Source organism: Falco naumanni, chromosome 5 (assembly GCF_017639655.2).
Source record: "Falco naumanni isolate bFalNau1 chromosome 5, bFalNau1.pat, whole genome shotgun sequence".
Lineage (NCBI taxonomy): Eukaryota > Metazoa > Chordata > Aves > Falconiformes > Falconidae > Falco > Falco naumanni.
This window is the reverse complement of record NC_054058.1, coordinates 38,279,746-38,307,615: the sequence shown is the minus strand read 5'-3', so window position 1 is coordinate 38,307,615 and position 27,870 is coordinate 38,279,746. Positions and strand designations below refer to the sequence as shown.

General features: G+C 52.1%; 12 protein-coding genes across 12 annotated transcripts; 6 read left to right on the top strand and 6 right to left on the bottom strand.

Moving 5' to 3' along the window:
* Positions 1–86: 86 nt before the first annotated feature.
* On the top strand, positions 87–1,976 carry LOC121088808 (histone H1.01). The gene has a single exon (XM_040595392.1). It carries the CDS (start codon positions 434–436, stop codon positions 1,091–1,093), a length of 660 nt encoding a protein of 219 aa, XP_040451326.1. The 5' UTR covers positions 87–433; the 3' UTR covers positions 1,094–1,976.
* Positions 1,977–2,027: 51 nt separating this feature from the next.
* Positions 2,028–2,514, bottom strand: LOC121088821 (histone H2A-IV). The gene has a single exon (XM_040595406.1). It carries the CDS (start codon positions 2,507–2,509, stop codon positions 2,120–2,122), a length of 390 nt encoding a protein of 129 aa, XP_040451340.1. The 5' UTR covers positions 2,510–2,514; the 3' UTR covers positions 2,028–2,119.
* Positions 2,515–2,693: 179 nt separating this feature from the next.
* On the top strand, positions 2,694–3,891 carry LOC121088813 (histone H2B 1/2/3/4/6-like). Its single transcript, XM_040595397.1, has one exon. It carries the CDS (start codon positions 2,694–2,696, stop codon positions 3,237–3,239), a length of 546 nt encoding a protein of 181 aa, XP_040451331.1. The 3' UTR covers positions 3,240–3,891.
* Positions 3,892–8,445: 4,554 nt separating this feature from the next.
* Positions 8,446–9,427, bottom strand: LOC121088811 (histone H2A-IV-like). Its single transcript, XM_040595395.1, has one exon. The coding sequence runs from the start codon at positions 9,410–9,412 to the stop codon at positions 8,810–8,812; it is 603 nt and encodes a 200-aa protein (XP_040451329.1). The 5' UTR covers positions 9,413–9,427; the 3' UTR covers positions 8,446–8,809.
* A 50-nt stretch (positions 9,428–9,477) lies between these two features.
* LOC121088815 (histone H2B 1/2/3/4/6) lies at positions 9,478–10,017 on the top strand. Its single transcript, XM_040595400.1, has one exon. It carries the CDS (start codon positions 9,557–9,559, stop codon positions 9,935–9,937), a length of 381 nt encoding a protein of 126 aa, XP_040451334.1. The 5' UTR covers positions 9,478–9,556; the 3' UTR covers positions 9,938–10,017.
* Positions 10,018–10,926: 909 nt separating this feature from the next.
* Positions 10,927–27,651, bottom strand: LOC121088830 (histone H2B 1/2/3/4/6). The gene is made up of 2 exons (XM_040595416.1): positions 27,601–27,651; positions 10,927–11,324 (listed from the first exon to the last, which is right to left on the bottom strand). Exons 1-2 carry the CDS (start codon positions 27,615–27,617, stop codon positions 10,961–10,963), a joined length of 381 nt encoding a protein of 126 aa, XP_040451350.1. The 5' UTR covers positions 27,618–27,651; the 3' UTR covers positions 10,927–10,960.
* Positions 20,911–21,676, top strand: LOC121088805 (histone H1.10-like). The gene has a single exon (XM_040595388.1). The coding sequence runs from the start codon at positions 20,933–20,935 to the stop codon at positions 21,611–21,613; it is 681 nt and encodes a 226-aa protein (XP_040451322.1). The 5' UTR covers positions 20,911–20,932; the 3' UTR covers positions 21,614–21,676.
* LOC121088810 (histone H2A-IV-like) lies at positions 22,159–23,012 on the bottom strand. Its single transcript, XM_040595394.1, has one exon. The coding sequence runs from the start codon at positions 22,995–22,997 to the stop codon at positions 22,395–22,397; it is 603 nt and encodes a 200-aa protein (XP_040451328.1). The 5' UTR covers positions 22,998–23,012; the 3' UTR covers positions 22,159–22,394.
* On the top strand, positions 23,010–23,778 carry LOC121088814 (histone H2B 1/2/3/4/6-like). The gene has a single exon (XM_040595398.1). It carries the CDS (start codon positions 23,010–23,012, stop codon positions 23,520–23,522), a length of 513 nt encoding a protein of 170 aa, XP_040451332.1. The 3' UTR covers positions 23,523–23,778.
* On the top strand, positions 24,798–25,320 carry LOC121088819 (histone H3). Its single transcript, XM_040595404.1, has one exon. The coding sequence runs from the start codon at positions 24,829–24,831 to the stop codon at positions 25,237–25,239; it is 411 nt and encodes a 136-aa protein (XP_040451338.1). The 5' UTR covers positions 24,798–24,828; the 3' UTR covers positions 25,240–25,320.
* On the bottom strand, positions 25,458–25,961 carry LOC121088818 (histone H3). The gene has a single exon (XM_040595403.1). It carries the CDS (start codon positions 25,928–25,930, stop codon positions 25,520–25,522), a length of 411 nt encoding a protein of 136 aa, XP_040451337.1. The 5' UTR covers positions 25,931–25,961; the 3' UTR covers positions 25,458–25,519.
* Positions 26,981–27,617, bottom strand: LOC121088832 (histone H2B 1/2/3/4/6). The gene has a single exon (XM_040595419.1). It carries the CDS (start codon positions 27,615–27,617, stop codon positions 27,237–27,239), a length of 381 nt encoding a protein of 126 aa, XP_040451353.1. The 3' UTR covers positions 26,981–27,236.
* Positions 27,652–27,870: the final 219 nt, after the last annotated feature.

The window sequence follows — 27,870 nt, the reverse complement described above, 5'->3', positions numbered from 1 at the left end:
AAGAAAACCCTCTAAGGAATCAGCCTGAGTCGTTGCTGTAAAATTTAAGTCAAAAGGAAATTTTTAATTTGCAAGGAAAAACAAAAGTTTCTCTCTTCAGAGGTCTCTCCAGCAGCAGCACACAGGATTTATCGCCTCTCCTTTAACTCAGCACGCGTGTTTGCGGCTGGAAATTCTCCCGAACGCAAGTACCTGCTCTTCTCCTCCCTCACCGGGGAAATGGGGCGATTTGGTGGCAGAAATTCCGAGGAAAATACACTTTTGTTAGTCCAAAGAAACACAAATCGAGCACACCGAAGGGCTCCCCGGCCGTGCAGCGGGGCGGGCTCTGCAACGCACCAATCACCGCGCGGCATCTCTCTAAAAATACGAGCATCTGACCCACGCCAGCCCAATTGTGTTCGCCTGCTCCGCAGAGGACGCCGCCGCCGCGATGTCCGAGACCGCTCCCGCCGCCGCCCCCGATGCATCCGCGCCCGGCGCAAAGGCAGCCGCCAAGAAGCCGAAGAAGGCGGCGGGCGGCTCCAAGGCCCGCAAGCCCGCGGGCCCCAGCGTCACCGAGCTGATCACCAAGGCCGTGTCCGCCTCCAAGGAGCGCAAGGGGCTCTCCCTCGCCGCGCTCAAGAAGGCGCTGGCCGCCGGCGGCTACGATGTGGAGAAGAACAACAGCCGCATCAAGCTGGGGCTCAAGAGCCTCGTCAACAAGGGCACCCTGGTGCAGACCAAGGGCACCGGCGCCTCGGGCTCCTTCCGCCTCAACAAGAAGCCTGGCGAAGTGAAGGAAAAAGCCCCCAAGAAGCGGGCAGCCGCGGCCAAGCCCAGGAAGCCGGCTGCCAAGAAGCCCGCCAGCGCCGCTAAGAAGCCCAAGAAGGCGGCAGCAGTAAAGAAGAGTCCCAAGAAAGCCAAGAAGCCGGCGGCCGCCGCGGCCAAGAAAGCGACCAAGAGCCCCAAGAAAGCGGCCAAGGCAGGCCGTCCCAAGAAAGCGGCGAAGAGCCCGGCCAAAGCGAAGGCGGTGAAGCCCAAAGCAGCCAAGCCCAAGGCGGCCAAGCCGAAAGCGGCCAAGGCGAAGAAAGCGGCACCCAAGAAGAAGTAAACTATAACAGGAGAGTGCTGCTCTACATATTTTGTTATCAAACGGCTCTTTTAAGAGCCACCCACACTTTCCCTAAAGGAGCTGAGGCACCAAGTCGTCAGTAACCTGCAGCAAGGATCCAGTAATTCGTAAGTCGTCGGCGGTCAATTGTGGTTTGTTGTTTTGTTTTTTGTTTTTTTTTTTCCTCTTCCCCCTCCTGCTCCCCAACCATTACCGAAAGAAATGCTAATGAGCACAGTATAACGCGGCGGCTTTAGGGAAGTGTACACTTTTACATCCGTTATGCTGAATAATTGGTTTGACTACCAGGAAGTAATTTTTATAATGATTTGATAAAAATCGGCTGCGTGATTTTTTTAAAGCATATATTTTGTAACAAAAGTAATGCAATTGCCAGGCACGCTACTACTGAGCCATGTCTAACCTATTGTATTATTTCTTTTAAGGTGTTTCCTTAAATGGTTGTCTCTGGGGGAGGAGGGGAGGGTTTCCTTACTTACCCGTAAACAGGCCTGAGCTCTCGCAGTCCTTTTGTTCCCGATGAGAAAGAAAAAGATCTTTAACTCTTGAAAAAGCCCGCCCTGACCAAGGATTGGCCAGCGGAGAGGCCAGCCCGCAGCTCCTTCACCCCCACCCCCCCCAGAAGATGAATACGCCTCATGTCTCTGGTGCCGGTTCAGCCACTCCCAGGGAAGAAAAACGCGGAAAAGGGGGGAGGGGCGGGAGCGCTCGCCGAAGCATTGGGAACTTTGTTCTTCGGCATAACCACCAAAGGGAAAATACCCCATACTAGGAGCAACTTATATTGGGAGGACGTTCTAGCACGACTTTGTGTTGCTACTATCACCAAGCCAAAAACCATTAATAAACATGGAGAAAATAAGAAAAACCGGGTTGAGTATTCCATGAAAACGGCATAACTAAACAGTGGATAAATGAGCTCTTTTATGATTTTGTGGGTGGCTCTGAAAAGAGCCTTTGGATTATTTTCTTCGGAGCAGATAACGTGCCGCTTTTCCCTTGCGTTCACTTGGCTTTAGCCTTGTGGCTGTCGGTCTTCTTGGGCAGCAGCACGGCCTGGATGTTGGGCAGCACGCCGCCCTGCGCGATGGTCACCTTGCCCAGCAGCTTGTTGAGCTCCTCGTCGTTGCGGATGGCGAGCTGCAGGTGGCGGGGGATGATGCGCGTCTTCTTGTTGTCGCGGGCCGCGTTGCCCGCCAGCTCCAGGATCTCGGCCGTCAGGTACTCCAGCACGGCCGCCAGGTACACCGGGGCGCCGGCGCCCACCCGCTCCGCGTAGTTGCCCTTGCGCAGCAGCCGGTGCACGCGGCCCACGGGGAACTGCAGCCCGGCCCGCGACGAGCGCGACTTGGCCTTGGCCCGCGCCTTCCCGCCCTGCTTCCCGCGGCCGGACATCTTCGGTCGATCGCTTCTAAAAGCAACTAGCAGCAGAACGCAGCACACAGCCACAGCCCTTCAGCTATAGCTTCTCTTTCCCAACTCGCCCATTCGCTGATAGGCTGAGAAGTTGGTCTCTTCTCGGCAGCCAATCACAGGGTGGATCGAATTCCAACCAATAAAAAAGGTCTAAAGGGGAGTAATGAGGCGTTATTGTCTTCTGACCAATGAAAGTGAACACAAGGAATTCCTTACATTTGCATACGAGAGCTATAAATACGTGAAACGCGGCCGTTTCCATTTAATCCGTCTCGGTATTGCTGGGTACCCGGTGTTCGGTGTCTGCGAGAGACGTGCCCGTGCTGCGATGCCCGAGCCGGCCAAGTCCGCCCCCGCGCCCAAGAAGGGCTCCAAGAAGGCGGTGACCAAGACGCAGAAGAAGGGCGACAAGAAGCGCAAGAAGAGCCGCAAGGAGAGCTACTCGATCTACGTGTACAAGGTGCTGAAGCAGGTGCACCCCGACACGGGCATCTCATCCAAGGCCATGGGCATCATGAACTCCTTCGTCAACGACATCTTCGAGCGCATCGCCGGCGAGGCCTCGCGCCTGGCGCACTACAACAAGCGCTCCACCATCACCTCGCGGGAGATCCAGACGGCCGTGCGGCTGCTGCTGCCCGGTGAGCTGGCCAAGCACGCCGTCTCCGAGGGCACTAAGGCTGTCACCAAGTACACCAGCTCCAAGTAAGCTGCCTCTATGCCCTGTGCCAGCACTCCTCGACCCAAAGGCTCTTTTAAGAGCCACCCAATTTTTCAAAATAAGGGCTGTATAGTCAAATACAGAAAATGTTTTAGGTTTTTAATGTGAATGCTTAAAACGTAAATTTTGAATCCCTACTTCTAGTTTTATTTTGATGAAACCTTATCTGTGCCAGGGAACATAGTTTATTGTAGCAGCAAAGTACTTGCAGTAACTAAACCGATTCTAACAATTTTTATTTTTATTGTACTTTCTTTCTAGGTGATACTGTTTCCTTATTTTAAAGTTGTAATTACAGTTTTCTTTAAAGATTCTGGTATATATTTTTTTACAATACATCAGTATTCTAAGTACATTCATCTTATATGTTGTAAATTGAAGGAAAGGTTTCTGTAGTTTTCTAGTCAGGAGATTTTTTCTATTTTTTCTGTTAGAGACTTATCCATGTACAGCATTATAACTGCTATAACAACGTCTACCACTTGATGGTGCTCAGTCTTTTTTTTTAGTAGAAGCAATGCGGTGTCTACAGTACACTGTTCTATAAAAGAATTTATGTAGTAATAAGGGACACTTATCTTAATAAAGCTCTTGCCGACAGCCCATTGATTAATACAATAGAAGTAATTTCTAAAACTTATTTATCATCAGCAATTTTGTTAATAAATTTTCTGTGCTTGTGATATGTGGTGTAACATGCATAGCTTCTCCCTACAACTTCTTAGGTACAGAATATTCCCCTTGTAGCTAAAACCAGAGAGTGAAGATTAATATTTCATATCTACCCAACCTTTCCTGTATTTATGTCATTAATTGTATTAAAACTACTGAAACCAAAGAAACTAGCCACTGTAGACTGACTTTGTAAACTATCAGAGTTTATCATATAGCTACTAATTGGCCCTAAAGTCTTTTGGCCTCAGGTCACAGGCCTGAATCAGTCCATCATGCTTTTGCATAATGGGATGCTGCTGTAGATGCAGATCAAAGCCTTTGTTGCCTTCTCTCAAACTAGTTCTGAATAATCCTAACTTCCAAGCATATTCTGTGGACCTCTGAACACACTTAGTTCATACAAGGACCACAGAATCACAAAGTCAACCTTTCTAGTACTGACTGCATGTTGTTTGTTAGTACAGGTACAGCAACAGGCACCAGGTCTCTCCTAAACCTGGCACCAATTTAGCAAAGTTAATTTCACCTTCAGTGCTGCTGGGGACCTCTCTGATTGGATTTCAAATATCCAGTGGGAAGAGGCATCCTCCACAATGTCCTTCAGCAGCTTTAAATGGAGTTCAAAGATTAGTCTGCCAAGTGCCTTAGTGCAAGCTCTGAAACACAGTTTGAATATTCTGAGCCTCTCTAAAAGTCCAATATCTAAAAAGATTAATAAACCATAGTGTACTTCAGTCTTTAGGGGTTTTTGTGTAGAGGGGACACGTGAGTTACTAGAAAAGGATTCTACAAAATATATCCTAAAAGTGCTCATATTTTGACAGTGGTAATGATCAGAAGAAGAACTTGTCAGTGTCTATTATGCCCTGTAATTAATCACGTAAAAGTCAAATTCTGTTAGGTTCTCTTTAAAAAAAAAAAAAAAAAAAACCAAAAAAAAAAAAACCCAAAAGGCAAAGACCCTAGTTTGAACTACAGCTAGCACAGGGCAGTCCTCCTGCCTGAGTTGAAAGTAGAGATTGGTGGTGCATTTTGCCCTCCCAGCTCAGGAATACATAACTTTTCCTTTTGCCTTTTCTGTCTTTCTATGCTTATGCTGCATGCTGCAAACTCCATAAACATAGCTTAGCTTTCAAGCTTTAACAGGTTTCAGGGGACACTTTTTTCACAAAGAAAGGTTCTTTTGGTATGTGAAATTGATTCTGAATTCATGAAACTCTTCTAATAAACCCAGAAGAAACTGCTACTTATGATTGTTTCTTCCAATCTCAATATAAATGATGAGATAATATTAGGGGGCAAAAATGTGATTATAGCACTTACACCTGCACACATACATCATCAGATCTGACTAACACATCCACTATTTCTATCAGTGCTGAGACCAAAGTGTCTGAAATGATAAAAACCAACTATTTCAGTAATTTCCCTATACTTGTTCATCTCACAGGTAAAGGAGTAGTATTTAGGATCATAAGGAACAGCAAATATAACTACATCCCAGAGGAGGATGAACATTCCAAATTAATAAAGCAAGTAGTGTGAAGATAAAGCCATATGACAGCATGTTGTTCCATCATTCACATTCTTTAGTGGTCTTTCCTATCCAGTTCACACGGCAGTGTCTTTTGTATTCTTAAATCCACGCTACCCAGATGATGTCACCCAGCAACATTAAGGTGGCCCAGTGTCCAAATACATCACCCTGGTGTAGCAGATGAATTATGCAGCCACCACCTAGACCATGGTAGGAATTAGGTGGCTGCCAGCTCAACAGGGCTCAGCCCTAGGTTCCTCCTCAAAGAAGACGAGTCTCCTGTCTGCTGAGTAAATCAGTGGTTTACGTAGCCGGCATGCAAAGCAGCTCGAGCTGGGTGCCCCCAGGAGGAACCCCTACTGCAGATGGCACCTGCCCAATCATACCCGTACCACCCATCACCCGATTGCCAAGTCACATCATTTAATTCTGGCTGGTGGTCACTTTATTTCTTATCGGGTTTCTTGGTGGCCAGGCTGGCCTTCTTCTGAGGTTACCTCCTTCTCTTGGAATGGTTTCCTTGGTCCCCATCTTCTTTGTTCTGCTCGCATCTGCTGGTTTCAGCTAGTTCTGTATTTGCAGCAGTAATTTGACCAAAAATTTTACCCTCTGTCAGCTCTTGCGGCTGTCCTGGTTTTGGTTTGGGTAGAGTTAATTTTCTTCTTTGTAGCTGGTACAGTGCTGTGTTCTGGGTCAAGTATGAGAAGGATGTTGATAACACACTGATGTCTTAGTTGTTGCTAAGCAGTGCTTACTCCAAGTCAAAGACTTTTCAGTTTCCCATGCTCTGCCAGTGAGCAGGTGCACAAGCAGCCAGGAGGGAGCACAGGCAGGACAGCCGGCCCAAAGCAGCCAAAGGGCTAGTCCATCACACAGAACATCATGCTGATTATACAAACTGGGGGGGGGGGGGGGGGGGGAGTTGGCCAGGAGGGGCCAACCGCTGCTCAGGGACTGGCTGGGCAGGTTTCAGCAGGTGCTGAGTAGTTATACTTTATTTCTATTATTAAACTGTTCTTAACCCACGAGTTTAAGCTTTTTTTGATTCTGAGGGGGGGCAGGGGGAGGGGGAGTGAGCGGCTGTGGTAGTTAGCTGCCAGCTGGGCTTAGCCACAACAGCAGCCTTAGGCTTCAACTACTTTAGCTTCCAGCGCCAGGCAAGGCTATTAAACCTAACCATTCTCGGCACCGGGAAGTGCTAGAAAACATAATCTTTAAACGGGGCTGACGAGCTGTACTTTTATCTACCCTCCATGTCTATCTTCCAAATGTAGACCATATTTATTCTGGTTATAGAAACACCTTTGTCAAAATACTTCTTTTCTGTAACAGCAAGTTTTTCTCTGTCAGAGTTAACTATCAGAGTTATGTTACAGTTTAGTCCCACGGTGAATAGTGAGCCGTAAAGAACACTGAAGAACAATGCACACAGTTGCCAGTAATTCCCCCTCCCTTGTTTTTAACAGCTTAATAAAGTAGCAGCATTCTTGGAAAGACTTACACCTTCTCTAGAGCAGCATACCTACAGTAAAATTTGTGTTTATTAATCGCCATGTAAAACAAAACCAAACACCTATGTGCTTGTATTTCTGCAAAAGTGAAATACGCCAGGCTGCATAAAGAAATAACTGTATTTTCTAGTTAACTGACTGGACAGCAAATCAGAAATGAGATACTGGTGCCTTACACCTCATCCAGAACCTGAACAAATCACACTCTGACTATAGCAATTTTTCTATACTACTCGCTGGTCTTCCTTTTTCATGGGGTAAATCAATATCAAAGTGTCTGCCTGTACTACATTGCGAAGGGCCACAAGGCCTTAAGGCTATGTAGACCTTCGTGTAGCCCTTTTGGGTGTTTAAGGAGGTGTTTGCTAGATATGTGATTTGAAACTGAAGCTACATAATGCCTAAACACCTTCTGCAGCAGGGAAATAAGAGGAACAGCAAGAATAATAATGAATAGTCTTGTCTTTTGTTCTATTGCATTTGTACTGTTGATACCAGAGCATTCATTTATAAGGTAAAGAAATCCAAAAGACTGTCCTTCTGAAAGTTTCTACAGTCTGAAAATCCAAATTTATATCTTCTCCCACAGCTTTGAGACAACACATGCATGACCAGTGTGGTTCATAGGACCCTTCCCCATTTTAGCTACAATCCTCAGCAGTTCCAATATGCAGACACCAGTTTCATTCCGTGGAACAACATTAGGCACAGAGGGGAGTGGAGACTTCCCTCCCCTGCAGATGAGTGAACTTATTACCAACTCTATTTTAGGAAATCTGAGCTCAGCAAAGAGCAGACCCTCAGATATGTTAGGGAAAAGAGACATGGGCTAGACTGGAGGACACAGATGGGCAAAACTGACCATGGTGAAAATTGCTCCTGTTGCTCCAGTGCCACTAAGGTGATCACCAAGGCCATGCTTGCCTGCACAGAGCACAAAAGAGAGCCCCAGGAAAGTCAAGAAGCTGGCAGCCATAATCCTTCCTAATGCACTGTAGAACTAATTGTGCTAAAGAAAGCCAGCAGGATTCTCTCACAAGCGAAAGTTAAAAAAACAGCAAAAAATGGAAATCAACAAGGGCCTGAAGGCAGGGAACATCCCCTCTATTGCAAAAGAACCAGCTCAGTGTCAGTGCTGGGACTGCGTGACATCTTCAGGCTTTTACCTTTGTGTGTGTCCACGCACACTTTGCTTCCCCATCTCCCACCCCTTCTCCACAAATCTGAAAACTCCATATTGTCTGGCGTTGCAACAGCAGTCAGCTACTCTTTCATACTGACCCACCAAACCGAAACAATCCAGGCAGATACAAAAGGACTTGAGTTTACATCATCGTCTAATAAATACTGTCTAGAGAACTTAAAGCAAAGCCAGAGTTTGTGGACTTGCCGAGAGGCACAATACTTACTTCAGTATCATTAAAAAGCATAATTGCTACTGCTGAACACTAAAAATCTCCAAGCTTTCACAAAACAAAACATTTTATTGAAAACAAATCAGGAAAGAATTCTATAAAGGCAACAAGCAGCTAAATTGAACCCCTCCCTTGGCAGATAAGCCCAAGTTTTTAAAAATATTACATTTGGTATTAATAAAACAATCACCTCCCAACAACAACAACAAGGAAAAAAAACCCAAAAAACTGCAAAAGGCAGGCAGGAACAAAGAACACACACTTAAGGCAAACACCAAGAAAAGCACAGCTTACATGTTTCCACCTGCATTCCCTAGAAGTAAAAGCAGCAAAGTTGACTCAACCCTTCACGAGCATTGTGGGGGCTCTGAAAAGAGCCTGTTCTGACCTCCTTTGCTCCTTGATTGATCTTAGATGTGTTCACTTGGCTTTAGCCTTGTGGCTGTCGGTCTTCTTGGGCAGCAGCACGGCCTGGATGTTGGGCAGCACGCCGCCCTGCGCGATGGTCACCTTGCCCAGCAGCTTGTTGAGCTCCTCGTCGTTGCGGATGGCGAGCTGCAGGTGGCGGGGGATGATGCGCGTCTTCTTGTTGTCGCGGGCCGCGTTGCCCGCCAGCTCCAGGATCTCGGCCGTCAGGTACTCCAGCACGGCCGCCAGGTACACCGGGGCGCCGGCGCCCACCCGCTCCGCGTAGTTGCCCTTGCGCAGCAGCCGGTGCACGCGGCCCACGGGGAACTGCAGCCCGGCCCGCGACGAGCGCGACTTGGCCTTGGCCCGCGCCTTCCCGCCCTGCTTCCCGCGGCCGGACATCGCAGCGACTCGGCGAAGCGACGGCGCCCGCAGCTCCGCAGAGACACCGGCCCACGCCCGCCGTGAGGCCCGCTTATATCCGGCACGGGCGGCGCGGCGGCGGCGGCGCCGATAGGCTGCGGCGGAGGCGTTGTGCCGGCAGCTCCCCACTGGGAACGCGGATCCAGCGGTGCCCAATAGCAACGCGCAGCGCGGCGTAACGCCCCCGAGCATAACTTCCAACCAATGGCGGCTCCACACAGTCGAGCCGGTGCGTCACGCAGCGCCGCTATAAAAGGGGCTCGGGGGGAGGGTGTCGTTACTCGGCGTCGTATCGACTGCTGCTTGCTGGAGAGTGAGAGACGTGCCCGTGCTGCGATGCCCGAGCCGGCCAAGTCCGCCCCCGCGCCCAAGAAGGGCTCCAAGAAAGCGGTGACCAAGACGCAGAAGAAGGGCGACAAGAAGCGCAAGAAGAGCCGCAAGGAGAGCTACTCGATCTACGTGTACAAGGTGCTGAAGCAGGTGCACCCCGACACGGGCATCTCGTCCAAGGCCATGGGCATCATGAACTCCTTCGTCAACGACATCTTCGAGCGCATCGCCGGCGAGGCCTCGCGCCTGGCGCACTACAACAAGCGCTCCACCATCACCTCGCGGGAGATCCAGACGGCCGTGCGGCTGCTGCTGCCCGGTGAGCTGGCCAAGCACGCTGTCTCCGAGGGCACCAAGGCTGTCACCAAGTACACCAGCTCCAAGTAAATGCCTGAAAGATTAATTCAATGGCTCTTTTAAGAGCCACACATCTTTTCATTAAAAGAGCTTTAATTTCTGTGTGTTAATGATGGTGTCCTTTTTCATTATTTGCATGACAAATACAGGACCCAAGATAAAAAAAAAGGCTTAGCATAGCTTGGTATGAACCCAATCCCTGCCTGGTCACTACTTCTCATGGTCTGTGTACTTACCCTTTTTTGGTTTCCTCGGCCCTGCTGACTCCAGGATTACTGATTAGTCTTGTTCACACTGCCTCTTGTGGGTCACTTCGATTGCCAGCTGCTTGCAGGGCACCTTCCCCACACAGTCTGCCTCCTGCGTGCCGTTGTTAAGCAAAAGTCCTTGGTATCTGAAAAAGAGTGAGAGGGAAAGTGGTTACAGTGCCTGTTCTCTTCAGCTCAGGTTGGTGTCAGCCCTGGTCCATCCCTTCTCTGTTTTCCTGCCTGAACTCCCGTGCTATTGGTCATACGCATAGAGTTTAATAGTGTCTTTGAGGATCTTAGTAATTAGTAGGGAAATGCTTTTTGATTTTCTTAGTGTTTTGTTTCATTGCTCTTCCCTATCAGAAAAAAAAAATCTTCTGTTTAAAATGTATGTCTTAAAGGATTAGTTCAACTTTTTCCTAGCCTGGTTGTTTTTGTTTAAATTCTAAGGTTCAGAATACTGAGTAGCTGATTGTTTCAGAAGGGGCTAATACTCAGATAGGTAAGGTCTAATCACAAGTCAAACACTACAATGTCTTAGCTCCTGCTGCCCCCCGATAGGCATTTCTGAAGTTTCTTGCATTTTGCATTTTACAGCATCAGATTAAGACCTGGAACTCAAGAGAAACAGGAAAAAACTGCAATAGACGATGGAAAACTGGTCCCGAAGGGCACCATGCAAGCAAGACTCAGAACACTAATTAATTAACTGTTGGAAAGTGACACAGCTCTTCATCTGAAAGAACTGGTGATTCCTGAAAGAGCCTTTGGGTCGAGGAGCTCTGGCACAGGGCATAGAGGCAGCTTACTTGGAGCTGGTGTACTTGGTGACAGCCTTGGTGCCCTCGGAGACAGCGTGCTTGGCCAGCTCACCGGGCAGCAGCAGCCGCACGGCCGTCTGGATCTCCCGCGAGGTGATGGTGGAGCGCTTGTTGTAGTGCGCCAGGCGCGAGGCCTCGCCGGCGATGCGCTCGAAGATGTCGTTGACGAAGGAGTTCATGATGCCCATGGCCTTGGACGAGATGCCCGTGTCGGGGTGCACCTGCTTCAGCACCTTGTACACGTAGATCGAGTAGCTCTCCTTGCGGCTCTTCTTGCGCTTCTTGTCGCCCTTCTTCTGCGTCTTGGTCACCGCTTTCTTGGAGCCCTTCTTGGGCGCGGGGGCGGACTTGGCCGGCTCGGGCATCGCAGCACGGGCACGTCTCTCACTCTCCAGCAAGCAGCAGTCGATACGACGCCGAGTAACGACACCCTCCCCCCGGGAACCCTTTTTCAAGCAGGTTCCTAATGACATGCCCCGACGCCCCACCCCCAGCAGCCTGTGACTCAGAAACGGGGAGGAGGGGGAGGTGCTCAGTTTCCGCCCCGGGCGATGGGCTTCGCGGTCGCGCGCAGGACGATGCGTGTGCTGGGGCTGCGGTGCGATGTGCGTTGTCGTGGGGGCATGAGAGTTGTCGTTGTCATCGCCGCAGCGCTATCCGTATTCGCGGCCCTCCGGGTGAACTGGGGAGGAAGGGGTTGGGTGTTCCGTGGGGCGCGGAGAGGTGGCAGCATCGCGGGTTGCGCAGTGGTGCGGCGGCGCAGAGTGATGGAAGCGTGTGGGGAGAGCGCAGCGGTGTGTATGTGCAGGGGAGGCGCGGAGCGATGCGTGTGTCGTTGAGGCACAGAGAGAAGAGTGCTTCGGGCAGTCAAAGCGCTGAGTATGTTAGTGGGCGCAGGACGGAGTGTGAGTTGGGGGGAGCCGAGCGGTGTGTGTCGGTGCACAAGAGTAGTGTGGTTTGGGGGGCGCAGAGCGATGTGTTTCGGGGGGCGCAGGGCGATGGCTGTGTTGTAGACAGGGGAGCGTGTGCGTGGCGGGGAGCTGAGTGATGCCTGTGTGTTTGAGGCGCAGAGCGATGGGACTATCGTTCACAGGGGCTCTCTACGTCGTGCGACGCGGAGCGATGTGGAGTCAGCCGGGGCAGATCGATGGGAGTGTCTTCGGGGAATGCAGCGATGTGTGTGTAGGGCAGGGCAGGAGTGGTGCGATGAGTTCCGGCAACGGGGGGGGGGGGGGGGGGGGACGGCTACCCGAGAGCGGTGCGTGTTTCGGGAGGTGCAGAGCAATGGGACTGTCGTACGCAGGACGATGTGTTTGTCATCCGGGGCAGAGCGATGTGTGCGTAGGGGAGGAGCGGAGCGATGTGTCTTCGGGAGACTCCGAGAGGTGTGTCGGCTGGGTCGCCGAACGACGTTCGTGTTTAAGGCGCAGAGCGATGGAACTATCGTACGGAGAGGGAAGTGTTTTTCAGCCGGGGCAGAGCAAAGGGAGAGTCTTCGGGCATTGAGGCGCGCGTGTGTAGGACACGAGCGGAGCGAGGTTTGAGGTGGGGAGGAGCACAGCGACGTCTGTTTCATGAAATTCCGAGCGCTGTGTGTGTTGGGGCATAATGTGTTTCGGGGGACGCAGACCGATGTGTGCGTGGCGAGGTGCTGAGAACCGTGTGTGTCCGTCGGGGAGCAGAGCGATGCATGTTGTTCAGGCGCAGAGCGAAGGGACTGCCGTACGCAGAGCGATGCGTGTGTCGGGCGGTGCACGGTCATGTCTCCGTCGGGGAATGAAAATCTCGTGTGTTTCGGGGTGCACTGTCTTTTGCGGGAGCAGAGGCGATGCGTGTTTCAGTGAGACTCAGTGCGATACGCATGTCGGAGACACGCTCTAGGTGTGTGTAAAAGTGTTTATGGTAAACCTATGTATGGGCCGTTGATGAAGTGAAGGATGTGTGCACCGAAGAAAACAGTGTATTGGAATACAGCAGGAGGCTGCTGAGAGGAAGCGGTCTCTACGGTCACTGTCACAAGTGCTCCGTGTTGGGACGCCCGAGCACTTGGAAGGGGACATGAGGTTTTCCTTCTCCTGCTGCTTGACGATATGGGGGCAAGTGTGTTGTGCATTTCATGTAGATCACCTTTCACCAGTTTCATTTCGGCTTTCTTCGGTCGAGCTTCCGCGAGCTGCGAAAGCGCAGCGCCGGCACTACCTCCGCACTCGTGGATTTCCGCGTTCCTGTTTGCCGAGCGCGGCGCTGCCCCGCTACCCTCCCTGCCCGAGGCTCACTCGGCGGTGGCACCCACCCCCGCTCAGCCCAGAGAAGACGCGATGGTCGCGAAGGTGCCCGCTGCGATCAGGGGCTCGGCGGCTGCGCCCAGGGTGAAGCTGCGGCTCGTTCCTGTCTGTCCGCCTTCCCGCCGCGCTCTGCCCCCAGCCGCGCTCCCGGCTCCTCGCCGGCCCGGCCTCGCAACTGAGATGGCATTTGCACACACATTCCTGTAGCGAATTTGTATTTGCTTCGTCTGGCTGTTCCTTCCTGGAAAGGTTCGTGTTAGGAGTTCCATTACCTTCTATTTCTTGCACCGCTGCCGGAAGCCCTTGAACGGAGCTGTCATACTCACGGGCGCCAAATTAACCCTCATCGGGCTTCAGCGCTAAGTGCGGAAACGGAGGGGTTGCGCGCACTCCCAGCCGTGTCCCGGAGCAGCTCCTCAACCCAGCCGCTGCACCCCACCTCGCCTGCCCTGTCCAGGAGGGGCCGGCAGCAATCCTGCCCTGCTTCCCTTCCGTCCTGAGGGTCTGTCTCGGCTGGCTGTTGAGGGGAAAGCGATTCTACATGGAAGTTTTCTAAGCGTGGGGACCGCTGAAGTAAAATCCGTGGTTTATCCCGGATGGTAAGTGTTGGGCTCCTCCCCAGGCCCCTGGTCCCCCCATTCGCTCGTGCCCAGCCCCGCGGCGGAGCTCGCTCGCACGGTAAATAGTCACGAACGGAGAAAAGGGAGCGGAGAGCCCGCGGCGGTTAGGCTCGGGGCCGAGGCACAGCAGGGCACTGACTGGCAGGCGGCTTACACAACACTGGTCCCCCCTGGCCCCCCTCCTCTCCGTTTCCCCACCCTGGGTCCTCCAAGATTTCCTCGAGCCTTAGGCCGGCACACGCCACTGCCTTTCCACGGCGGCTGCCACCGCGGCTCCGACCCCGCCGCGCACACACGGGGCCGCGGGCGGCATCTCCGGCCGGGGCGGGCGGGAGGCTCCGGCGGAGCCCGCAGCGCGGCGGCGGAGCGGGATACTCAGCGTCCCTGCGCGCCTTGTGGGACAGGAAGGTCTGCATCGGCAGCGCTCGCGTCAGCCCGGGACGGCACCCTTCAGCAGTCAAGTTCTCCTCCCAGCCCCACACAAGGGCAGATCACCCGGAAGGAGCACCCCCCAGCCCCGACCCCTTCTCACCTCCCCGCTCATCCGTTAGTAGCACGTATTCCTGGATGTGTTTGCACAGGTTTGGCAAGGAAGCCCACTTGGATGTTCGTTATCAGGAACTGATTTTCTGTGTTATCCTGAGCTGTCCAAGAACGGTTTCATATGGTACCTTCGTAGGGGAATAGTTAACAGCGACGGCGAGACTTATCTCGGCGTGAGGTGAGGGTAAAATTCTTCTCAGTGGTGGGTTGAAGGGCCTTCTCTCCTCAAAACTATGGTAACCATCACCGACATAAACCAATATTTTACCAAACAACTTAACACTTTTGTTTGTATACGACCTGTGCCCTTAGAAAGTCTCATGGTTCCAGGTGTGGTTTATTTTTTTTTTTCTTGAGGTGAGGAGAATCTAAATTTAAACCCTCTTCTCGCTGGAGTTTTGCAGTCATGTGTCCCCTTCCTGCCATGTATCGCCTCCCAAAGTGTTCTCCCTAATAGACAGCGATGTGCTTTGCATATTGTCTGGGAGAAACAGCTAGGTGCCATGGAAAGAGATAGTGAGAAACGCTGGAATCGGCATCAGAAAGCCGGGGGGGGGGGGGGGGGGGGGGGGGGGGGGGGGGGGGAGGCGGGGGGGGGAGAAATCCCAGGCAGTATAGATGAGTTTTCCTTTGGGAGACTCCCTTTTGGGAGACTTTTCTTACTCTGTGAATACTGGGCTGCATGCGGACCAACCTTGTCAGGGAAGTGTCCAGAATATTGTGCAAGACCCACAACACTTTTTTTTTTTTGAGGAGGGGGGAAGGAGAAAACAGCAGTTAGGGACTGTAGCGAACAACCAAAGTAGCCCCTGGGAACAAGAAGCCCACTGACTTCCTGGGTATCACATGGAAGGAGAGGAGCGCAAGCTCCTTCTGAAATGTGCAGGTCTTCCCAACCTCAAAACGTCTGCAAAGGAACCATGGCTATCAGCTTTCCAGTGTCTCAGCTTTCTTCTCAGTGTTCACCTGAAAATGCTCTACTGCTCATTTATCACAGCCTACAAGGAGGAAGGGTAGCTTAGACGTCTTCCATGTCCTGAACCACTGCAGCTGATTACACTCTTCCCATCTTTGTGGTACTGCTTTCCACCATCCATCACAGGTCCTCTGAGCCAAGGCATCAGGCAGCTAGGAAGTGGCTTAGCCACTCAATCTCTGCTGGCACTGCCTGTGGCTTGTAGGAGACTGTACAGGACAGCTCAATTCTGCAACAAGCTGTACCGTTGCATGTTTGCCACTCCTTATTTCACCCTCACAAAACCCAGGCCCATACCACTGCAAGAAACAGGCAGAAGACAAACCTAAAATTTTGTTCTTATGATCTTGAAACACAAATGAAAACTTGGCCATGTGGTGCAGCACCTTAGCTGAGGCTGACAGCCTAGGAAGAAGAGTGCTTCCTCCTTCCCAAAGGTAATCCGCAGTGGGAAGAAGCTGCCGTTCCTCAGTGCACAGGGCAGGCAACAGCCATCCAGACATGCTGCGTTCGGAGATCCCAGATGACATACAGAAAGTGTGCAGCAACAAGTGGCAAAAGAAATGTTGTATTCATATGCTGTTAAAATATGTTATTTCACATGCTCCTGTTCCCCCAAAGGGTCTCCAACATTTGCCTGAGCAATTAGAAATACTCAGATCAGTGCTACCCAGTGTTTCTGGTCTCAACATCCCTCTGGTCTCCAGCCTGTGCACACATTTTCAAGACACATTGTATTTTGTGTTCCCTGTGACCCTCCCAGCTTATTAAAGGAAGGAATTAAGCAGAAAGGAAGAGTGGACTGGCTACTTTCTCTCTACCTAAATTAACATTCCCTATTGGCAAAAGTAGGCTTTTAATCAAACCATTAATATACACATATAACTTCATCCAGTACAGTAACACTTTCATACGTATTATGTTTGTACCACATTGAAACATTAAATATTAAACAAGAAGCTCTGTAATTTGACTGATTGCTGGCTGCCTTGCTTGTTTCTTATAAATTGATTCTTGGAATTATCCCTTAACTGAGATTGGAAGTTCTTGAAAGCTCTGTAGTCTGGAACAATCAAGGAGCTATTTCTCTCTTGCTTTGAACCCAAATAAAACTTTAATATAAAAATGTTAATGTATTTGCAAGGAGATAATTTTAAGAGAAACGAAGAAAACTGTATCTGTGGATCCCCTTCTAATAACTAAATTTTCTGCCTAATGCCTCTGGTCATAGCTTTATTTTATTTTAAGAGATTACAGATTACAGATCTGTTTGGGGACTTCAAATCTATATGGATTTCATCCCAGAGGAGGATGAACATTCCAAATTAATAAAGCAAGTAGTGTGAAGATAAAGCCATATGACAGCATGTTGTTCCATCATTCACATTCTTTAGTGGTCTTTCCTATCCAGTTCACACGGCAGTGTCTTTTGTATTCTTAAATCCACGCTACCCAGATGATGTCACCCAGCAACATTAAGGTGGCCCAGTGTCCAAATACATCACCCTGGTGTAGCAGGAATTATGCAGCCACCACCTAGACCATGGTAGGAATTAGGTGGCTGCCAGCTCAACAGGGCTCAGCCCTCGGTTCCTCCTCAAAGAAGACGAGTCTCCTGTCTGCTGAGTAAATCAGTGGTTTACGTAGCCGGCATGCAAAGCAGCTCGAGCTGGGTGCCCCCAGGAGGAACCCCTACTGCAGATGGCACCCGCCCAATCATACCCGTACCACCCATCACCCGATTGCCAAGTCACATCATTTAATTCTGGCTGGTGGTCACTTTATTTCTTATCGGGTTTCTTGGTGGCCAGGCTGGCCTTCTTCTGAGGTTACCTCCTTCTCTTGGAATGGTTTCCTTGGTCCCCATCTTCTTTGTTCTGCTCGCATCTGCTGGTTTCAGCTAGTTCTGTATTTGCAGCAGTAATTTGACCAAAAATTTTACCCTCTGTCAGCTCTTGCGGCTGTCCTGGTTTTGGTTTGGGTAGAGTTAATTTTCTTCTTTGTAGCTGGTACAGTGCTGTGTTCTGGGTCAAGTATGAGAAGGATGTTGATAACACACTGATGTCTTAGTTGTTGCTAAGCAGTGCTTACTCTAAGTCAAAGACTTTTCAGTTTCCCATGCTCTGCCAGTGAGCAGGTGCACAAGCAGCCAGGAGGGAGCACAGGCAGGACAGCCGGCCCAAAGCAGCCAAAGGGCTAGTCCATCACACAGAACATCATGCTGATTATACAAACTGGGGGGGGGGGAGTTGGCCAGGAGGGGCCGACCACTGCTCAGGGACTGGCCAGGCAGGTTTCAGCAGGTGCTGAGCAGTTATACTGAGCATCACTTGTTTTTCTTGGGACTTATTCCACACATACACTCCTCACCTCTCTCTGTCCTCTTTTCATTGCTATTATGATTATTCCTATGTTTACTATAGTTGTGTTAAAATATTTTACTTTATTTCTATTATTAAACTGTTCTTAACCCACGAGTTTAAGCTTTTTTTGATTCTGAGGGGGGGCAGGGGGAGGGGGAGTGAGCGGCTGTGGTAGTTAGCTGCCAGCTGGGCTTAGCCACAACAGCAGCCTTAGGCTTCAACTACTTTAGCTTCCAGCGCCAGGCAAGGCTATTAAACCTAACCATTCTCGGCACCGGGAAGTGCTAGAAAACATAATCTTTAAACGGGGCTGACGAGCTGTACTTTTATCTACCCTCCATGTCTACCTTCCAAATGTAGACCATATTTATTCTGGTTATAGAAACACCTTTGTCAAAATACTTCTTTTCTGTAACAGCAAGTTTTTCTCTGTCAGAGTTAACTATCAGAGTTATGTTACAGTTTAGTCCCACGGTGAATAGTGAGCCGTAAAGAACACTGAAGAACAATGCACACAGTTGCCAGTAATTCCCCTCCCTTGTTTTTAACAGCTTAATAAAGTAGCAGCATTCTTGGAAAGACTTACACCTTCTCTAGAGCAGCATACCTACAGTAAAATTTGTGTTTATTAATCGCCATGTAAAACAAAACCAAACACCTATGTGCTTGTATTTCTGCAAAAGTGAAATACGCCAGGCTGCATAAAGAAATAACTGTATTTTCTAGTTAACTGACTGGACAGCAAATCAGAAATGAGATACTGGTGCCTTACACCTCATCCAGAACCTGAACAAATCACACTCTGACTATAGCAATTTTTCTATACTACTCGCTGGTCTTCCTTTTTCATGGGGTAAATCAATATCAAAGTGTCTGCCTGTACTACATTGCGAAGGGCCACAAGGCCTTAAGGCTATGTAGACCTTCGTGTAGCCCTTTTGGGTGTTTAAGGAGGTGTTTGCTAGATATGTGATTTGAAACTGAAGCTACGTAATGCCTAAGCACATTTCAGGAAAAAATAAGAAGCAGAATTCATTCTGTCTATTACTAAGTACATCTTTGTAGGAAATGATATCACGAAAAAAGAATTAAAATCTTTTTTTTCTGGAAGGTAATATTTAAAATAAGTAATGAACTACTTTTATAGTTTAATTAGGTTGCCCATTAAATAAAGCAATGAAAGGGCACTTCCAAAATTATTTTTTCCTTCCGCTCCTCCACCTGATAAAATTCGCAAGATCTTTTTGCATTTCATCCTTTGCTGAGCCTAAAACTAACTCTCTATGATTGTATAAAACAGAATTTAAAGTCCAGATATGTTATCAAAACTATGGAATATCAGAAAAATGAGCTTTCATGAAAGTATATAGACTACTCCAGGACTGTGCTGCTACATCAGTTTTTGAGAAGAAGGGTAGAGGCCTAGCTTAAACCCAGGAATATGCATTTTTGAAGGATGAATTTAATTTGGAGGTAAAGCTACTATCAAATTGGTTCTGATACAAGTGAATAGAGCAGAATAAGATAGAGAATTTGAAGGAAGCGTGTATGCTACAGAACTAACCCCCAGAAATTTCTCCTTGATGGCATGTGTGCTTCTCAATAGTTTCACTTCTGTGACAATGTAGTTCACAACCCACAGTCCACACTGGGGTCAGGAGGCGAAACCACTGTGAAATACAGCATCAGTACAGACATTGGCTCCAAACTCACATGATTTGGTTTATACTCTGGCATATGATGTTATTCTGCTGTTTGTCTTCTCTAGACAAAAACCCCTCTAAATGCTACCACATCTCTTAGTAGTTTCTCACACTGTAGGTGTACCTTAGTCATGGTAAACCAGCACCACTGACAAGCTTTTAAAACAGACTTCATGGCCAAAACTCCACAAGACAGCGTATGATATTACATTACCAAAATAAAAAGCTAAAGAAGGCAAATGACTGCATTTTCAATCATAGGAACTTACCACCAGTGTCTTCTATTCTTTCCCACATTGTCCTGTGTATGTTTGAACATGACAATCATCTATCTAACTCATCCTAAGAAAAAATCATTTTATGTATGTTCAGTTTATCTCACATCACAAAACTCTTAGGTTGGAAAAAGCCATGCCCTAGTACATCTCAGAAGTTCTGAAAGCATAATTGTTTAATTAAGCCACTTGATTTATATTATATACTAAAGAAACGTTTGCTGCCTCACCTATTTTTAAATAAAGAAAACATGCACACCATTTTTTGCTTTACTTTTGCAAAACTGCTGATGCTGGCCAACAAAATGTCCGATATTAAGAAAAAAATAAACTCTTATCTTAAGATAACATCACAAAAATGAAAGTGTTCACATATAGTGTTTAATGAAAAGAAGTATTTTGGAGAAAAAATGGGTATATAGTTTCTCAAAACATTAATACAACGACGCAGAAAGCAGCGAAAGAGTGAAAGACCTTCTGTATGCTCTTATGTGATGTTGAAGGTACCTGCTAATTTAAGAGAGCTGTTTTTCACATTAGCCATTTTGCTGAAAACTGTCTTTTGTTTACTTTATATTAGCTCTGACTAGAGCTAAATAGGGCACTATATACACAGGTTTCATTATTTTTAAGAGATGAAGCCGTGTTACGGCAAACAACTCATAACACAAAACCAGGGCTGACCGGCTACTTTGTGTTACTTGCTTCTTTTCAAAGCTCATTTATGCTACGAAAATGTCTCGAGATTAGGTCCATTTTGCACTACCGTGGTGAAAAACTGTCTGAGGAACATGAAGCCGCTGCCATTGTAGCAGTGTTGTCAGAAGCAAAGTTTTAATTCAAAAGGAAAAACAAAAATCTCACCATCCGGCTCTGCGTGCAGTCCCCAAACTCGGGGATAATTGGTTTGCCTGAAACTCATTTAAACACTCAACCAAAAGAAACGCCGAAAACCAAAAATATCTTACGTCTTCAGCAAGAATATTAAGAAATGGGTTGCCGTGGTCACGGCTTTTTTACGAAAAAAACACTTTTTTGACAAGGAAAAAACACAAGCCGAGCGGCAGAGCGCAAAGCGGTGGGGCGGGGCGGGCTCGGCAACGCACCAATCAGCGCCCGCCGCGCTGCTATAAATAGGGGCGCAGCAGCCGTTGGTGCAGCTCGCTCCGCTACGGTTTGCGCAGAGTCGAGATGTCCGAAACCGCTCCTGCTCCGGCTGCTGAGGCAGCGCCCGCTGTCGCGGCCCCCGCCGCCAAGGCAGCCGCCAAGAAGCCGAAGAAGGCGGCGGGCGGCTCCAAGGCCCGCAAGCCCGCGGGCCCCAGCGTCACCGAGCTGATCACCAAGGCCGTGTCCGCCTCCAAGGAGCGCAAGGGGCTCTCCCTCGCCGCGCTCAAGAAGGCGCTGGCCGCCGGCGGCTACGATGTGGAGAAGAACAACAGCCGCATCAAGCTGGGGCTCAAGAGCCTCGTCAACAAGGGCACCCTGGTGCAGACCAAGGGCACCGGCGCCTCGGGCTCCTTCCGCCTCAACAAGAAGCCTGGCGAAGTGAAGGAAAAAGCCCCCAAGAAGCGGGCAGCCGCGGCCAAGCCCAGGAAGCCGGCTGCCAAGAAGCCCGCCAGCGCCGCTAAGAAGCCCAAGAAGGCAGCGGCGGCGAAGAAGAGCCCCAGGAAAGCCAAGAAGCCGGCAGCTGCCGCGGCCAAGAAAGCGGCCAAGAGCTCTAAGAAGGCGACTAAGGCTGCTAAGCCGAAAAAGGCGGCGGCAGCAGCGAAGAGCCCGGCCAAAGCGAAGGCGGTGAAGCCCAAAGCAGCCAAGCCCAAGGCGGCCAAGCCGAAAGCGGCCAAGCCAAAGAAGGTGGCGCCCAAGAAGAAGTAAGCTCCGAGGAAAAACCCTTGGCGTCGCACTGAACCCCAACGGCTCTTTTAAGAGCCACCCAAATTTTCTCAAAAAGAGCTGAAATACGCACGTAACCATTTTCTTTCTTTACATATTGTGAGTAAACAATGGAAATAGTTTTGTAGTCTTGGAGTTTACCTCATACGGAAACACGTAGAGTATGTGCCCTCACAGACAGAAACTTCAGTGCTTTAAGCTCTTCCTGCTTCTCTAATCATTATCACTACAATACTGGGTGGAGATCGTTGCCTCCTTTGAAGATGAATGACATTACTTAAAGGCGGCTTAAGTACTTAAAGACTTGAAATGTATTCCTCTGTTTCTAAACAGTCTTCTAGCCAGTACTTAACACTTTTCTTTTCCGCTTGTGTGACTGCGTGAGGGGAAGCAGCTGAATAGGCAGGGACGGTTTTCACATGGGGCCAGATGGTTCACCACATCTGCAAGATCCGATGGGGAAGAGCAGTATTTTACACTCATAAGTAGAAATGTAGGATACAAATAAATACTTCAGGTTCCAAAACTGCAGCATAAAAAATTTAATCTTATGTGCACAATTAAGACATACTTAAAAAATTTTGAAAAATAATTAATGCAAAACGTCTCTCTTCCCTAATAAGACAGACGGTATTAGTGGTGTTTTCAAAGTGCTTCTAGGGACACTTAGCGCGATATTGCTCTTTAATGATCAAGTGGGCGGCTCTGAAAAGAGCCTTTGGATTTTTCTGGGAAAGATTTCCCGGGCGTTGTTTGTCGGCACTCACTTGGCTTTAGCCTTGTGGCTGTCGGTCTTCTTGGGCAGCAGCACGGCCTGGATGTTGGGCAGCACGCCGCCCTGCGCGATGGTCACCTTGCCCAGCAGCTTGTTGAGCTCCTCGTCGTTGCGGATGGCGAGCTGCAGGTGGCGGGGGATGATGCGCGTCTTCTTGTTGTCGCGGGCCGCGTTGCCCGCCAGCTCCAGGATCTCGGCCGTCAGGTACTCCAGCACGGCCGCCAGGTACACCGGGGCGCCGGCGCCCACCCGCTCCGCGTAGTTGCCCTTGCGCAGCAGCCGGTGCACGCGGCCCACGGGGAACTGCAGCCCGGCCCGCGACGAGCGCGACTTGGCCTTGGCCCGCGCCTTCCCGCCCTGCTTCCCGCGGCCGGACATCGCAGCGACTCGGCGAAGCGACGGCGCCCGCAGCTCCGCAGAGACACCGGCCCACGCCCGCCGTGAGGCCCGCTTATATCCGGCACGGGCGGCGCGGCGGCGGCGGCGCCGATAGGCTGCGGCGGAGGCGTTGTGCCGGCAGCTCCCCACTGGGAACGCGGATCCAGCGGTGCCCAATAGCAACGCGCAGCGCGGCGTAACGCCCCCGAGCATAACTTCCAACCAATGGCGGCTCCACACAGTCGAGCCGGTGCGTCACGCAGCGCCGCTATAAAAGGGGCTCGGGGGGAGGGTGTCGTTACTCGGCGTCGTATCGACTGCTGCTTGCTGGAGAGTGAGAGACGTGCCCGTGCTGCGATGCCCGAGCCGGCCAAGTCCGCCCCCGCGCCCAAGAAGGGCTCCAAGAAAGCGGTGACCAAGACGCAGAAGAAGGGCGACAAGAAGCGCAAGAAGAGCCGCAAGGAGAGCTACTCGATCTACGTGTACAAGGTGCTGAAGCAGGTGCACCCCGACACGGGCATCTCGTCCAAGGCCATGGGCATCATGAACTCCTTCGTCAACGACATCTTCGAGCGCATCGCCGGCGAGGCCTCGCGCCTGGCGCACTACAACAAGCGCTCCACCATCACCTCGCGGGAGATCCAGACGGCCGTGCGGCTGCTGCTGCCCGGTGAGCTGGCCAAGCACGCTGTCTCCGAGGGCACTAAGGCTGTCACCAAGTACACCAGCTCCAAGTAAGCTGCCTCTGAGCCCTTCTCGACCCAAAGGCTCTTTTAAGAGCCACCCATCCTTTCAGTAAAGGAGCTGACACAGTGGGGGCTTGTTCGTAGTAGTCCCAGCTACTTCTTTGGGAAGGAAACTATGATACTGTGGACGTGTTGTCAGTAGTAAGACACACGAGATATACCCGCTTGCGGTAAACAAAGTGTTTACACATCTGCCTCTGGACGTGGAGAACTCGTGATTCCATAAAAACGCTGCTGTGGCCCGCTTCGCTTGTGTGTCCGGTTTGGAGGAGGCTTAGCAATAAAGCAGCGATATGTAGGTGTTTTTTTTAAATGCCCAAAACGTGTGTTATGAATAGGTGGTGCTTGCTGCTTTTTTTTCTTCCCCCCCCCCCGCCCCCCCCCCTGGGGCGGCACTCCGGCGGAATTGGGGGACAGATGCATCGAAAGCACAGGCGGTGTAAGGTTACCGTGTGCTTCTACGGCAAAACGCTCAAGGTCGCCCCCTCTTCACACCCACCCCCCCTCCCCCGCGGCCTCGCTAGCGTTCTCGCCGCCGACCGGAGCGCTGCACGGCGTTGTCGCCCCCGAACGGCGCAGCCCGCCTGCGGTCGCGAGCACGGTGTGCCCCCAGCGCTCTTCCCCGGCTCTCGCCCGCTGCGGGCCGGAGGACCCGGAGCGCGGCTGCCGGGCTCGTGCCCGACCTGAGTGAGGACTGCACGGAGCTCCCCAGCAAGAGGGCCCGGCCCAGCGCAGCTCCCGAGAGGACGCTGATTGGTCGCGGTGGTGCTCGCAGACTGGGAGCCCGTTCTCGCTTCCCCGAGCCTCGCTCCTCCGAACAGAGCGGGACGAAACAGCGAGCGCTGGGGGGGCAGGAGCAGGCTGCCATACGAGGGAGCCTTTGCCAGCAATACCGACGCGGGGGTGGAGGGGGGGGAGCGGTGTTGGGAGAGGCCGAGGCGTGGGCGGCGGGACCCGGCTACAACAGCCACCTACGGGGGTCCCTGCCACCCTCCCGCCCGCTGTTCGCGGAAACGGCCCACGCATTCCTTTAGACAGCCAGGGAGCCGGTGCTAAAGCGCTCTGGAGGGCTGGGAAAGCAAGCGGTCGGGCTGGGGCTGGCCGCGGCGGGAGGGGGAAGGGCGGGTTCACCGCCGGGGAGGCGCGGGCTTTTCGAATGCTCGCGTCGCCCAATGGCAGGCGGGCTCGCGTGGGCGGCCAATCGGCAGGGCGCTTCGGCTATAAATACCGCCGCCGCGGGCCTGCCGCCGCAGCTCGGTCTGTGCTGAGCAGGAAGGAGTGTTAGCGAGCGAGGGGCCATGGCGCGCACAAAGCAGACGGCGCGTAAGTCGACGGGCGGGAAGGCGCCCCGCAAGCAGCTGGCCACCAAGGCGGCCCGCAAGAGCGCGCCGGCCACGGGCGGCGTGAAGAAGCCGCACCGCTACCGGCCCGGCACGGTGGCGCTGCGCGAGATCCGGCGCTACCAGAAGTCGACGGAGCTGCTGATCCGCAAGCTGCCCTTCCAGCGGCTGGTGCGCGAGATCGCGCAGGACTTCAAGACCGACCTGCGCTTCCAGAGCTCGGCCGTGATGGCGCTGCAGGAGGCGAGCGAGGCCTACCTGGTGGGGCTCTTCGAGGACACCAACCTGTGCGCCATCCACGCCAAGCGCGTCACCATCATGCCCAAGGACATCCAGCTGGCACGCCGCATCCGCGGAGAGCGGGCCTGAAGGGGCTTCTGCCATAGCCCCTCCACAGGTCTAGCAACTGAGACACCAATACAAGCCCAAAGGCTCTTTTAAGAGCCATTCCATGTGCAATAAAAGGAGCTGTTATTCCTTTATTTTTGTTTTCCTGTGATGTTCAGGGAACTAGGGTTGCCGAGTGGCTCGGTGCACACTATATATCTTCACAATACAGAAGTGTTGTAGCTCTTTCGTTGTACATGGAATGGCTCTTAAAAGAGCCTTTGGGTTTTCGATAATCTGAAAGGTCCGTTTTGCTAGAAGATTAAGCCCGCTCTCCGCGTATGCGGCGTGCCAGCTGGATGTCCTTGGGCATGATGGTGACGCGCTTGGCGTGGATGGCGCACAGGTTGGTGTCCTCGAAGAGCCCCACCAGGTAGGCCTCGCTCGCCTCCTGCAGCGCCATCACGGCCGAGCTCTGGAAGCGCAGGTCGGTCTTGAAGTCCTGCGCGATCTCGCGCACCAGCCGCTGGAAGGGCAGCTTGCGGATCAGCAGCTCCGTCGACTTCTGGTAGCGCCGGATCTCGCGCAGCGCCACCGTGCCGGGCCGGTAGCGGTGCGGCTTCTTCACGCCGCCCGTGGCCGGCGCGCTCTTGCGGGCCGCCTTGGTGGCCAGCTGCTTGCGGGGCGCCTTCCCGCCCGTCGACTTACGCGCCGTCTGCTTTGTGCGCGCCATGGCCCCTCGCTCGCTAACACTCCTTCCTGCTCAGCACAGACCGAGCTGCGGCGGCAGGCCCGCGGCGGCGGTATTTATAGCCGAAGCGCCCTGCCGATTGGCCGCCCACGCGAGCCCGCCTGCCATTGGGCGACGCGAGCATTCGAAAAGCCCGCGCCTCCCCGGCGGTGAACCCGCCCTTCCCCCCTCCCGCCGCGGCCAGCCCCAGCCCGACCGCTTGCTTTCCCAGCCCTCCAGAGCGCTTTAGCACCGGCTCCCTGGCTGTCTAAAGGAATGCGTGGGCCGTTTCCGCGAACAGCGGGCGGGAGGGTGGCAGGGACCCCCGTAGGTGGCTGTTGTAGCCGGGTCCCGCCGCCCACGCCTCGGCCTCTCCCAACACCGCTCCCCCCCCCTCCACCCCCGCGTCGGTATTGCTGGCAAAGGCTCCCTCGTATGGCAGCCTGCTCCTGCCCCCCCAGCGCTCGCTGTTTCGTCCCGCTCTGTTCGGAGGAGCGAGGCTCGGGGAAGCGAGAACGGGCTCCCAGTCTGCGAGCACCACCGCGACCAATCAGCGTCCTCTCGGGAGCTGCGCTGGGCCGGGCCCTCTTGCTGGGGAGCTCCGTGCAGTCCTCACTCAGGTCGGGCACGAGCCCGGCAGCCGCGCTCCGGGTCCTCCGGCCCGCAGCGGGCGAGAGCCGGGGAAGAGCGCTGGGGGCACACCGTGCTCGCGACCGCAGGCGGGCTGCGCCGTTCGGGGGCGACAACGCCGTGCAGCGCTCCGGTCGGCGGCGAGAACGCTAGCGTGGCCGGGGGGGTGGGGGGGTGGGTGTGAAGAGGGGGCGACCTTGAGCGTTTTGCCGTAGAAGCACACGGTAACCTTACACCGCCTGTGCTTTCGATGCATCTGTCCCCAATTCCGCCGGAGTGCCGCCCCAAGGGGGCGGGCGGGGGGGGGGCAGAAAAAAAAGCAGCAAGCACCACCTATTCATAACACACGTTTTGGGCATTTAAAAAAAACACCTACATATCGCTGCTTTATTGCTAAGCCTCCTCCAAACCGGACACACAAGCGAAGCGGGCCACAGCAGCGTTTTTATGGAATCACGAGTTCTCCACGTCCAGAGGCAGATGTGTAAACACTTTGTTTACCGCAAGCGGGTATATCTCGTGTGTCTTACTACTGACAACACGTCCACAGTATCATAGTTTCCTTCCCAAAGAAGTAGCTGGGACTACTACGAACAAGCCCCCACTGTGTCAGCTCCTTTACTGAAAGGATGGGTGGCTCTTAAAAGAGCCTTTGGGTCGAGAAGGGCTCAGAGGCAGCTTACTTGGAGCTGGTGTACTTGGTGACAGCCTTAGTGCCCTCGGAGACAGCGTGCTTGGCCAGCTCACCGGGCAGCAGCAGCCGCACGGCCGTCTGGATCTCCCGCGAGGTGATGGTGGAGCGCTTGTTGTAGTGCGCCAGGCGCGAGGCCTCGCCGGCGATGCGCTCGAAGATGTCGTTGACGAAGGAGTTCATGATGCCCATGGCCTTGGACGAGATGCCCGTGTCGGGGTGCACCTGCTTCAGCACCTTGTACACGTAGATCGAGTAGCTCTCCTTGCGGCTCTTCTTGCGTTTCTTGTCGCCCTTCTTCTGCGTCTTGGTCACCGCTTTCTTGGAGCCCTTCTTGGGCGCGGGGGCGGATTTGGCCGGCTCGGGCATTATTATGTAAGCTTCCGCAAACGACCCGTAAGAAGCTGACAGATCGTGCGCTGACGACCAGTCTGAGCGCTCTCCTTTTATAGGGTCGGTATGCAAATTACAGCTTTCTGTAGCCTTCGTTTGTATTGGCTGAGGAAGGCTATCAGTGTCGTTGGTGTCTGTACTTCATCTCCATTGGTTAGAATTTGATCCGCGTTGTCATTGGCTGTTCTCGCAATGTTCCTTTCTCAGCCTATCGTAATTCGTTCCTTTC

Bases quoted from the DNA above. Each gene is read 5' to 3' on its own strand.
- LOC121088808 (XM_040595392.1), top strand. From the start codon at position 434: ATGTCCGAGACCGCTCCCGCCGCCGCCCCCGATGCATCCGCGCCCGGC.
- LOC121088821 (XM_040595406.1), bottom strand. From the start codon at position 2,509: ATGTCCGGCCGCGGGAAGCAGGGCGGGAAGGCGCGGGCCAAGGCCAAG.
- LOC121088813 (XM_040595397.1), top strand. From the start codon at position 2,694: ATGAGGCGTTATTGTCTTCTGACCAATGAAAGTGAACACAAGGAATTC.
- LOC121088811 (XM_040595395.1), bottom strand. From the start codon at position 9,412: ATGCTCGGGGGCGTTACGCCGCGCTGCGCGTTGCTATTGGGCACCGCT.
- LOC121088815 (XM_040595400.1), top strand. From the start codon at position 9,557: ATGCCCGAGCCGGCCAAGTCCGCCCCCGCGCCCAAGAAGGGCTCCAAG.
- LOC121088805 (XM_040595388.1), top strand. From the start codon at position 20,933: ATGTCCGAAACCGCTCCTGCTCCGGCTGCTGAGGCAGCGCCCGCTGTC.
- LOC121088810 (XM_040595394.1), bottom strand. From the start codon at position 22,997: ATGCTCGGGGGCGTTACGCCGCGCTGCGCGTTGCTATTGGGCACCGCT.
- LOC121088814 (XM_040595398.1), top strand. From the start codon at position 23,010: ATGGCGGCTCCACACAGTCGAGCCGGTGCGTCACGCAGCGCCGCTATA.
- LOC121088819 (XM_040595404.1), top strand. From the start codon at position 24,829: ATGGCGCGCACAAAGCAGACGGCGCGTAAGTCGACGGGCGGGAAGGCG.
- LOC121088818 (XM_040595403.1), bottom strand. From the start codon at position 25,930: ATGGCGCGCACAAAGCAGACGGCGCGTAAGTCGACGGGCGGGAAGGCG.
- LOC121088832 (XM_040595419.1), bottom strand. From the start codon at position 27,617: ATGCCCGAGCCGGCCAAATCCGCCCCCGCGCCCAAGAAGGGCTCCAAG.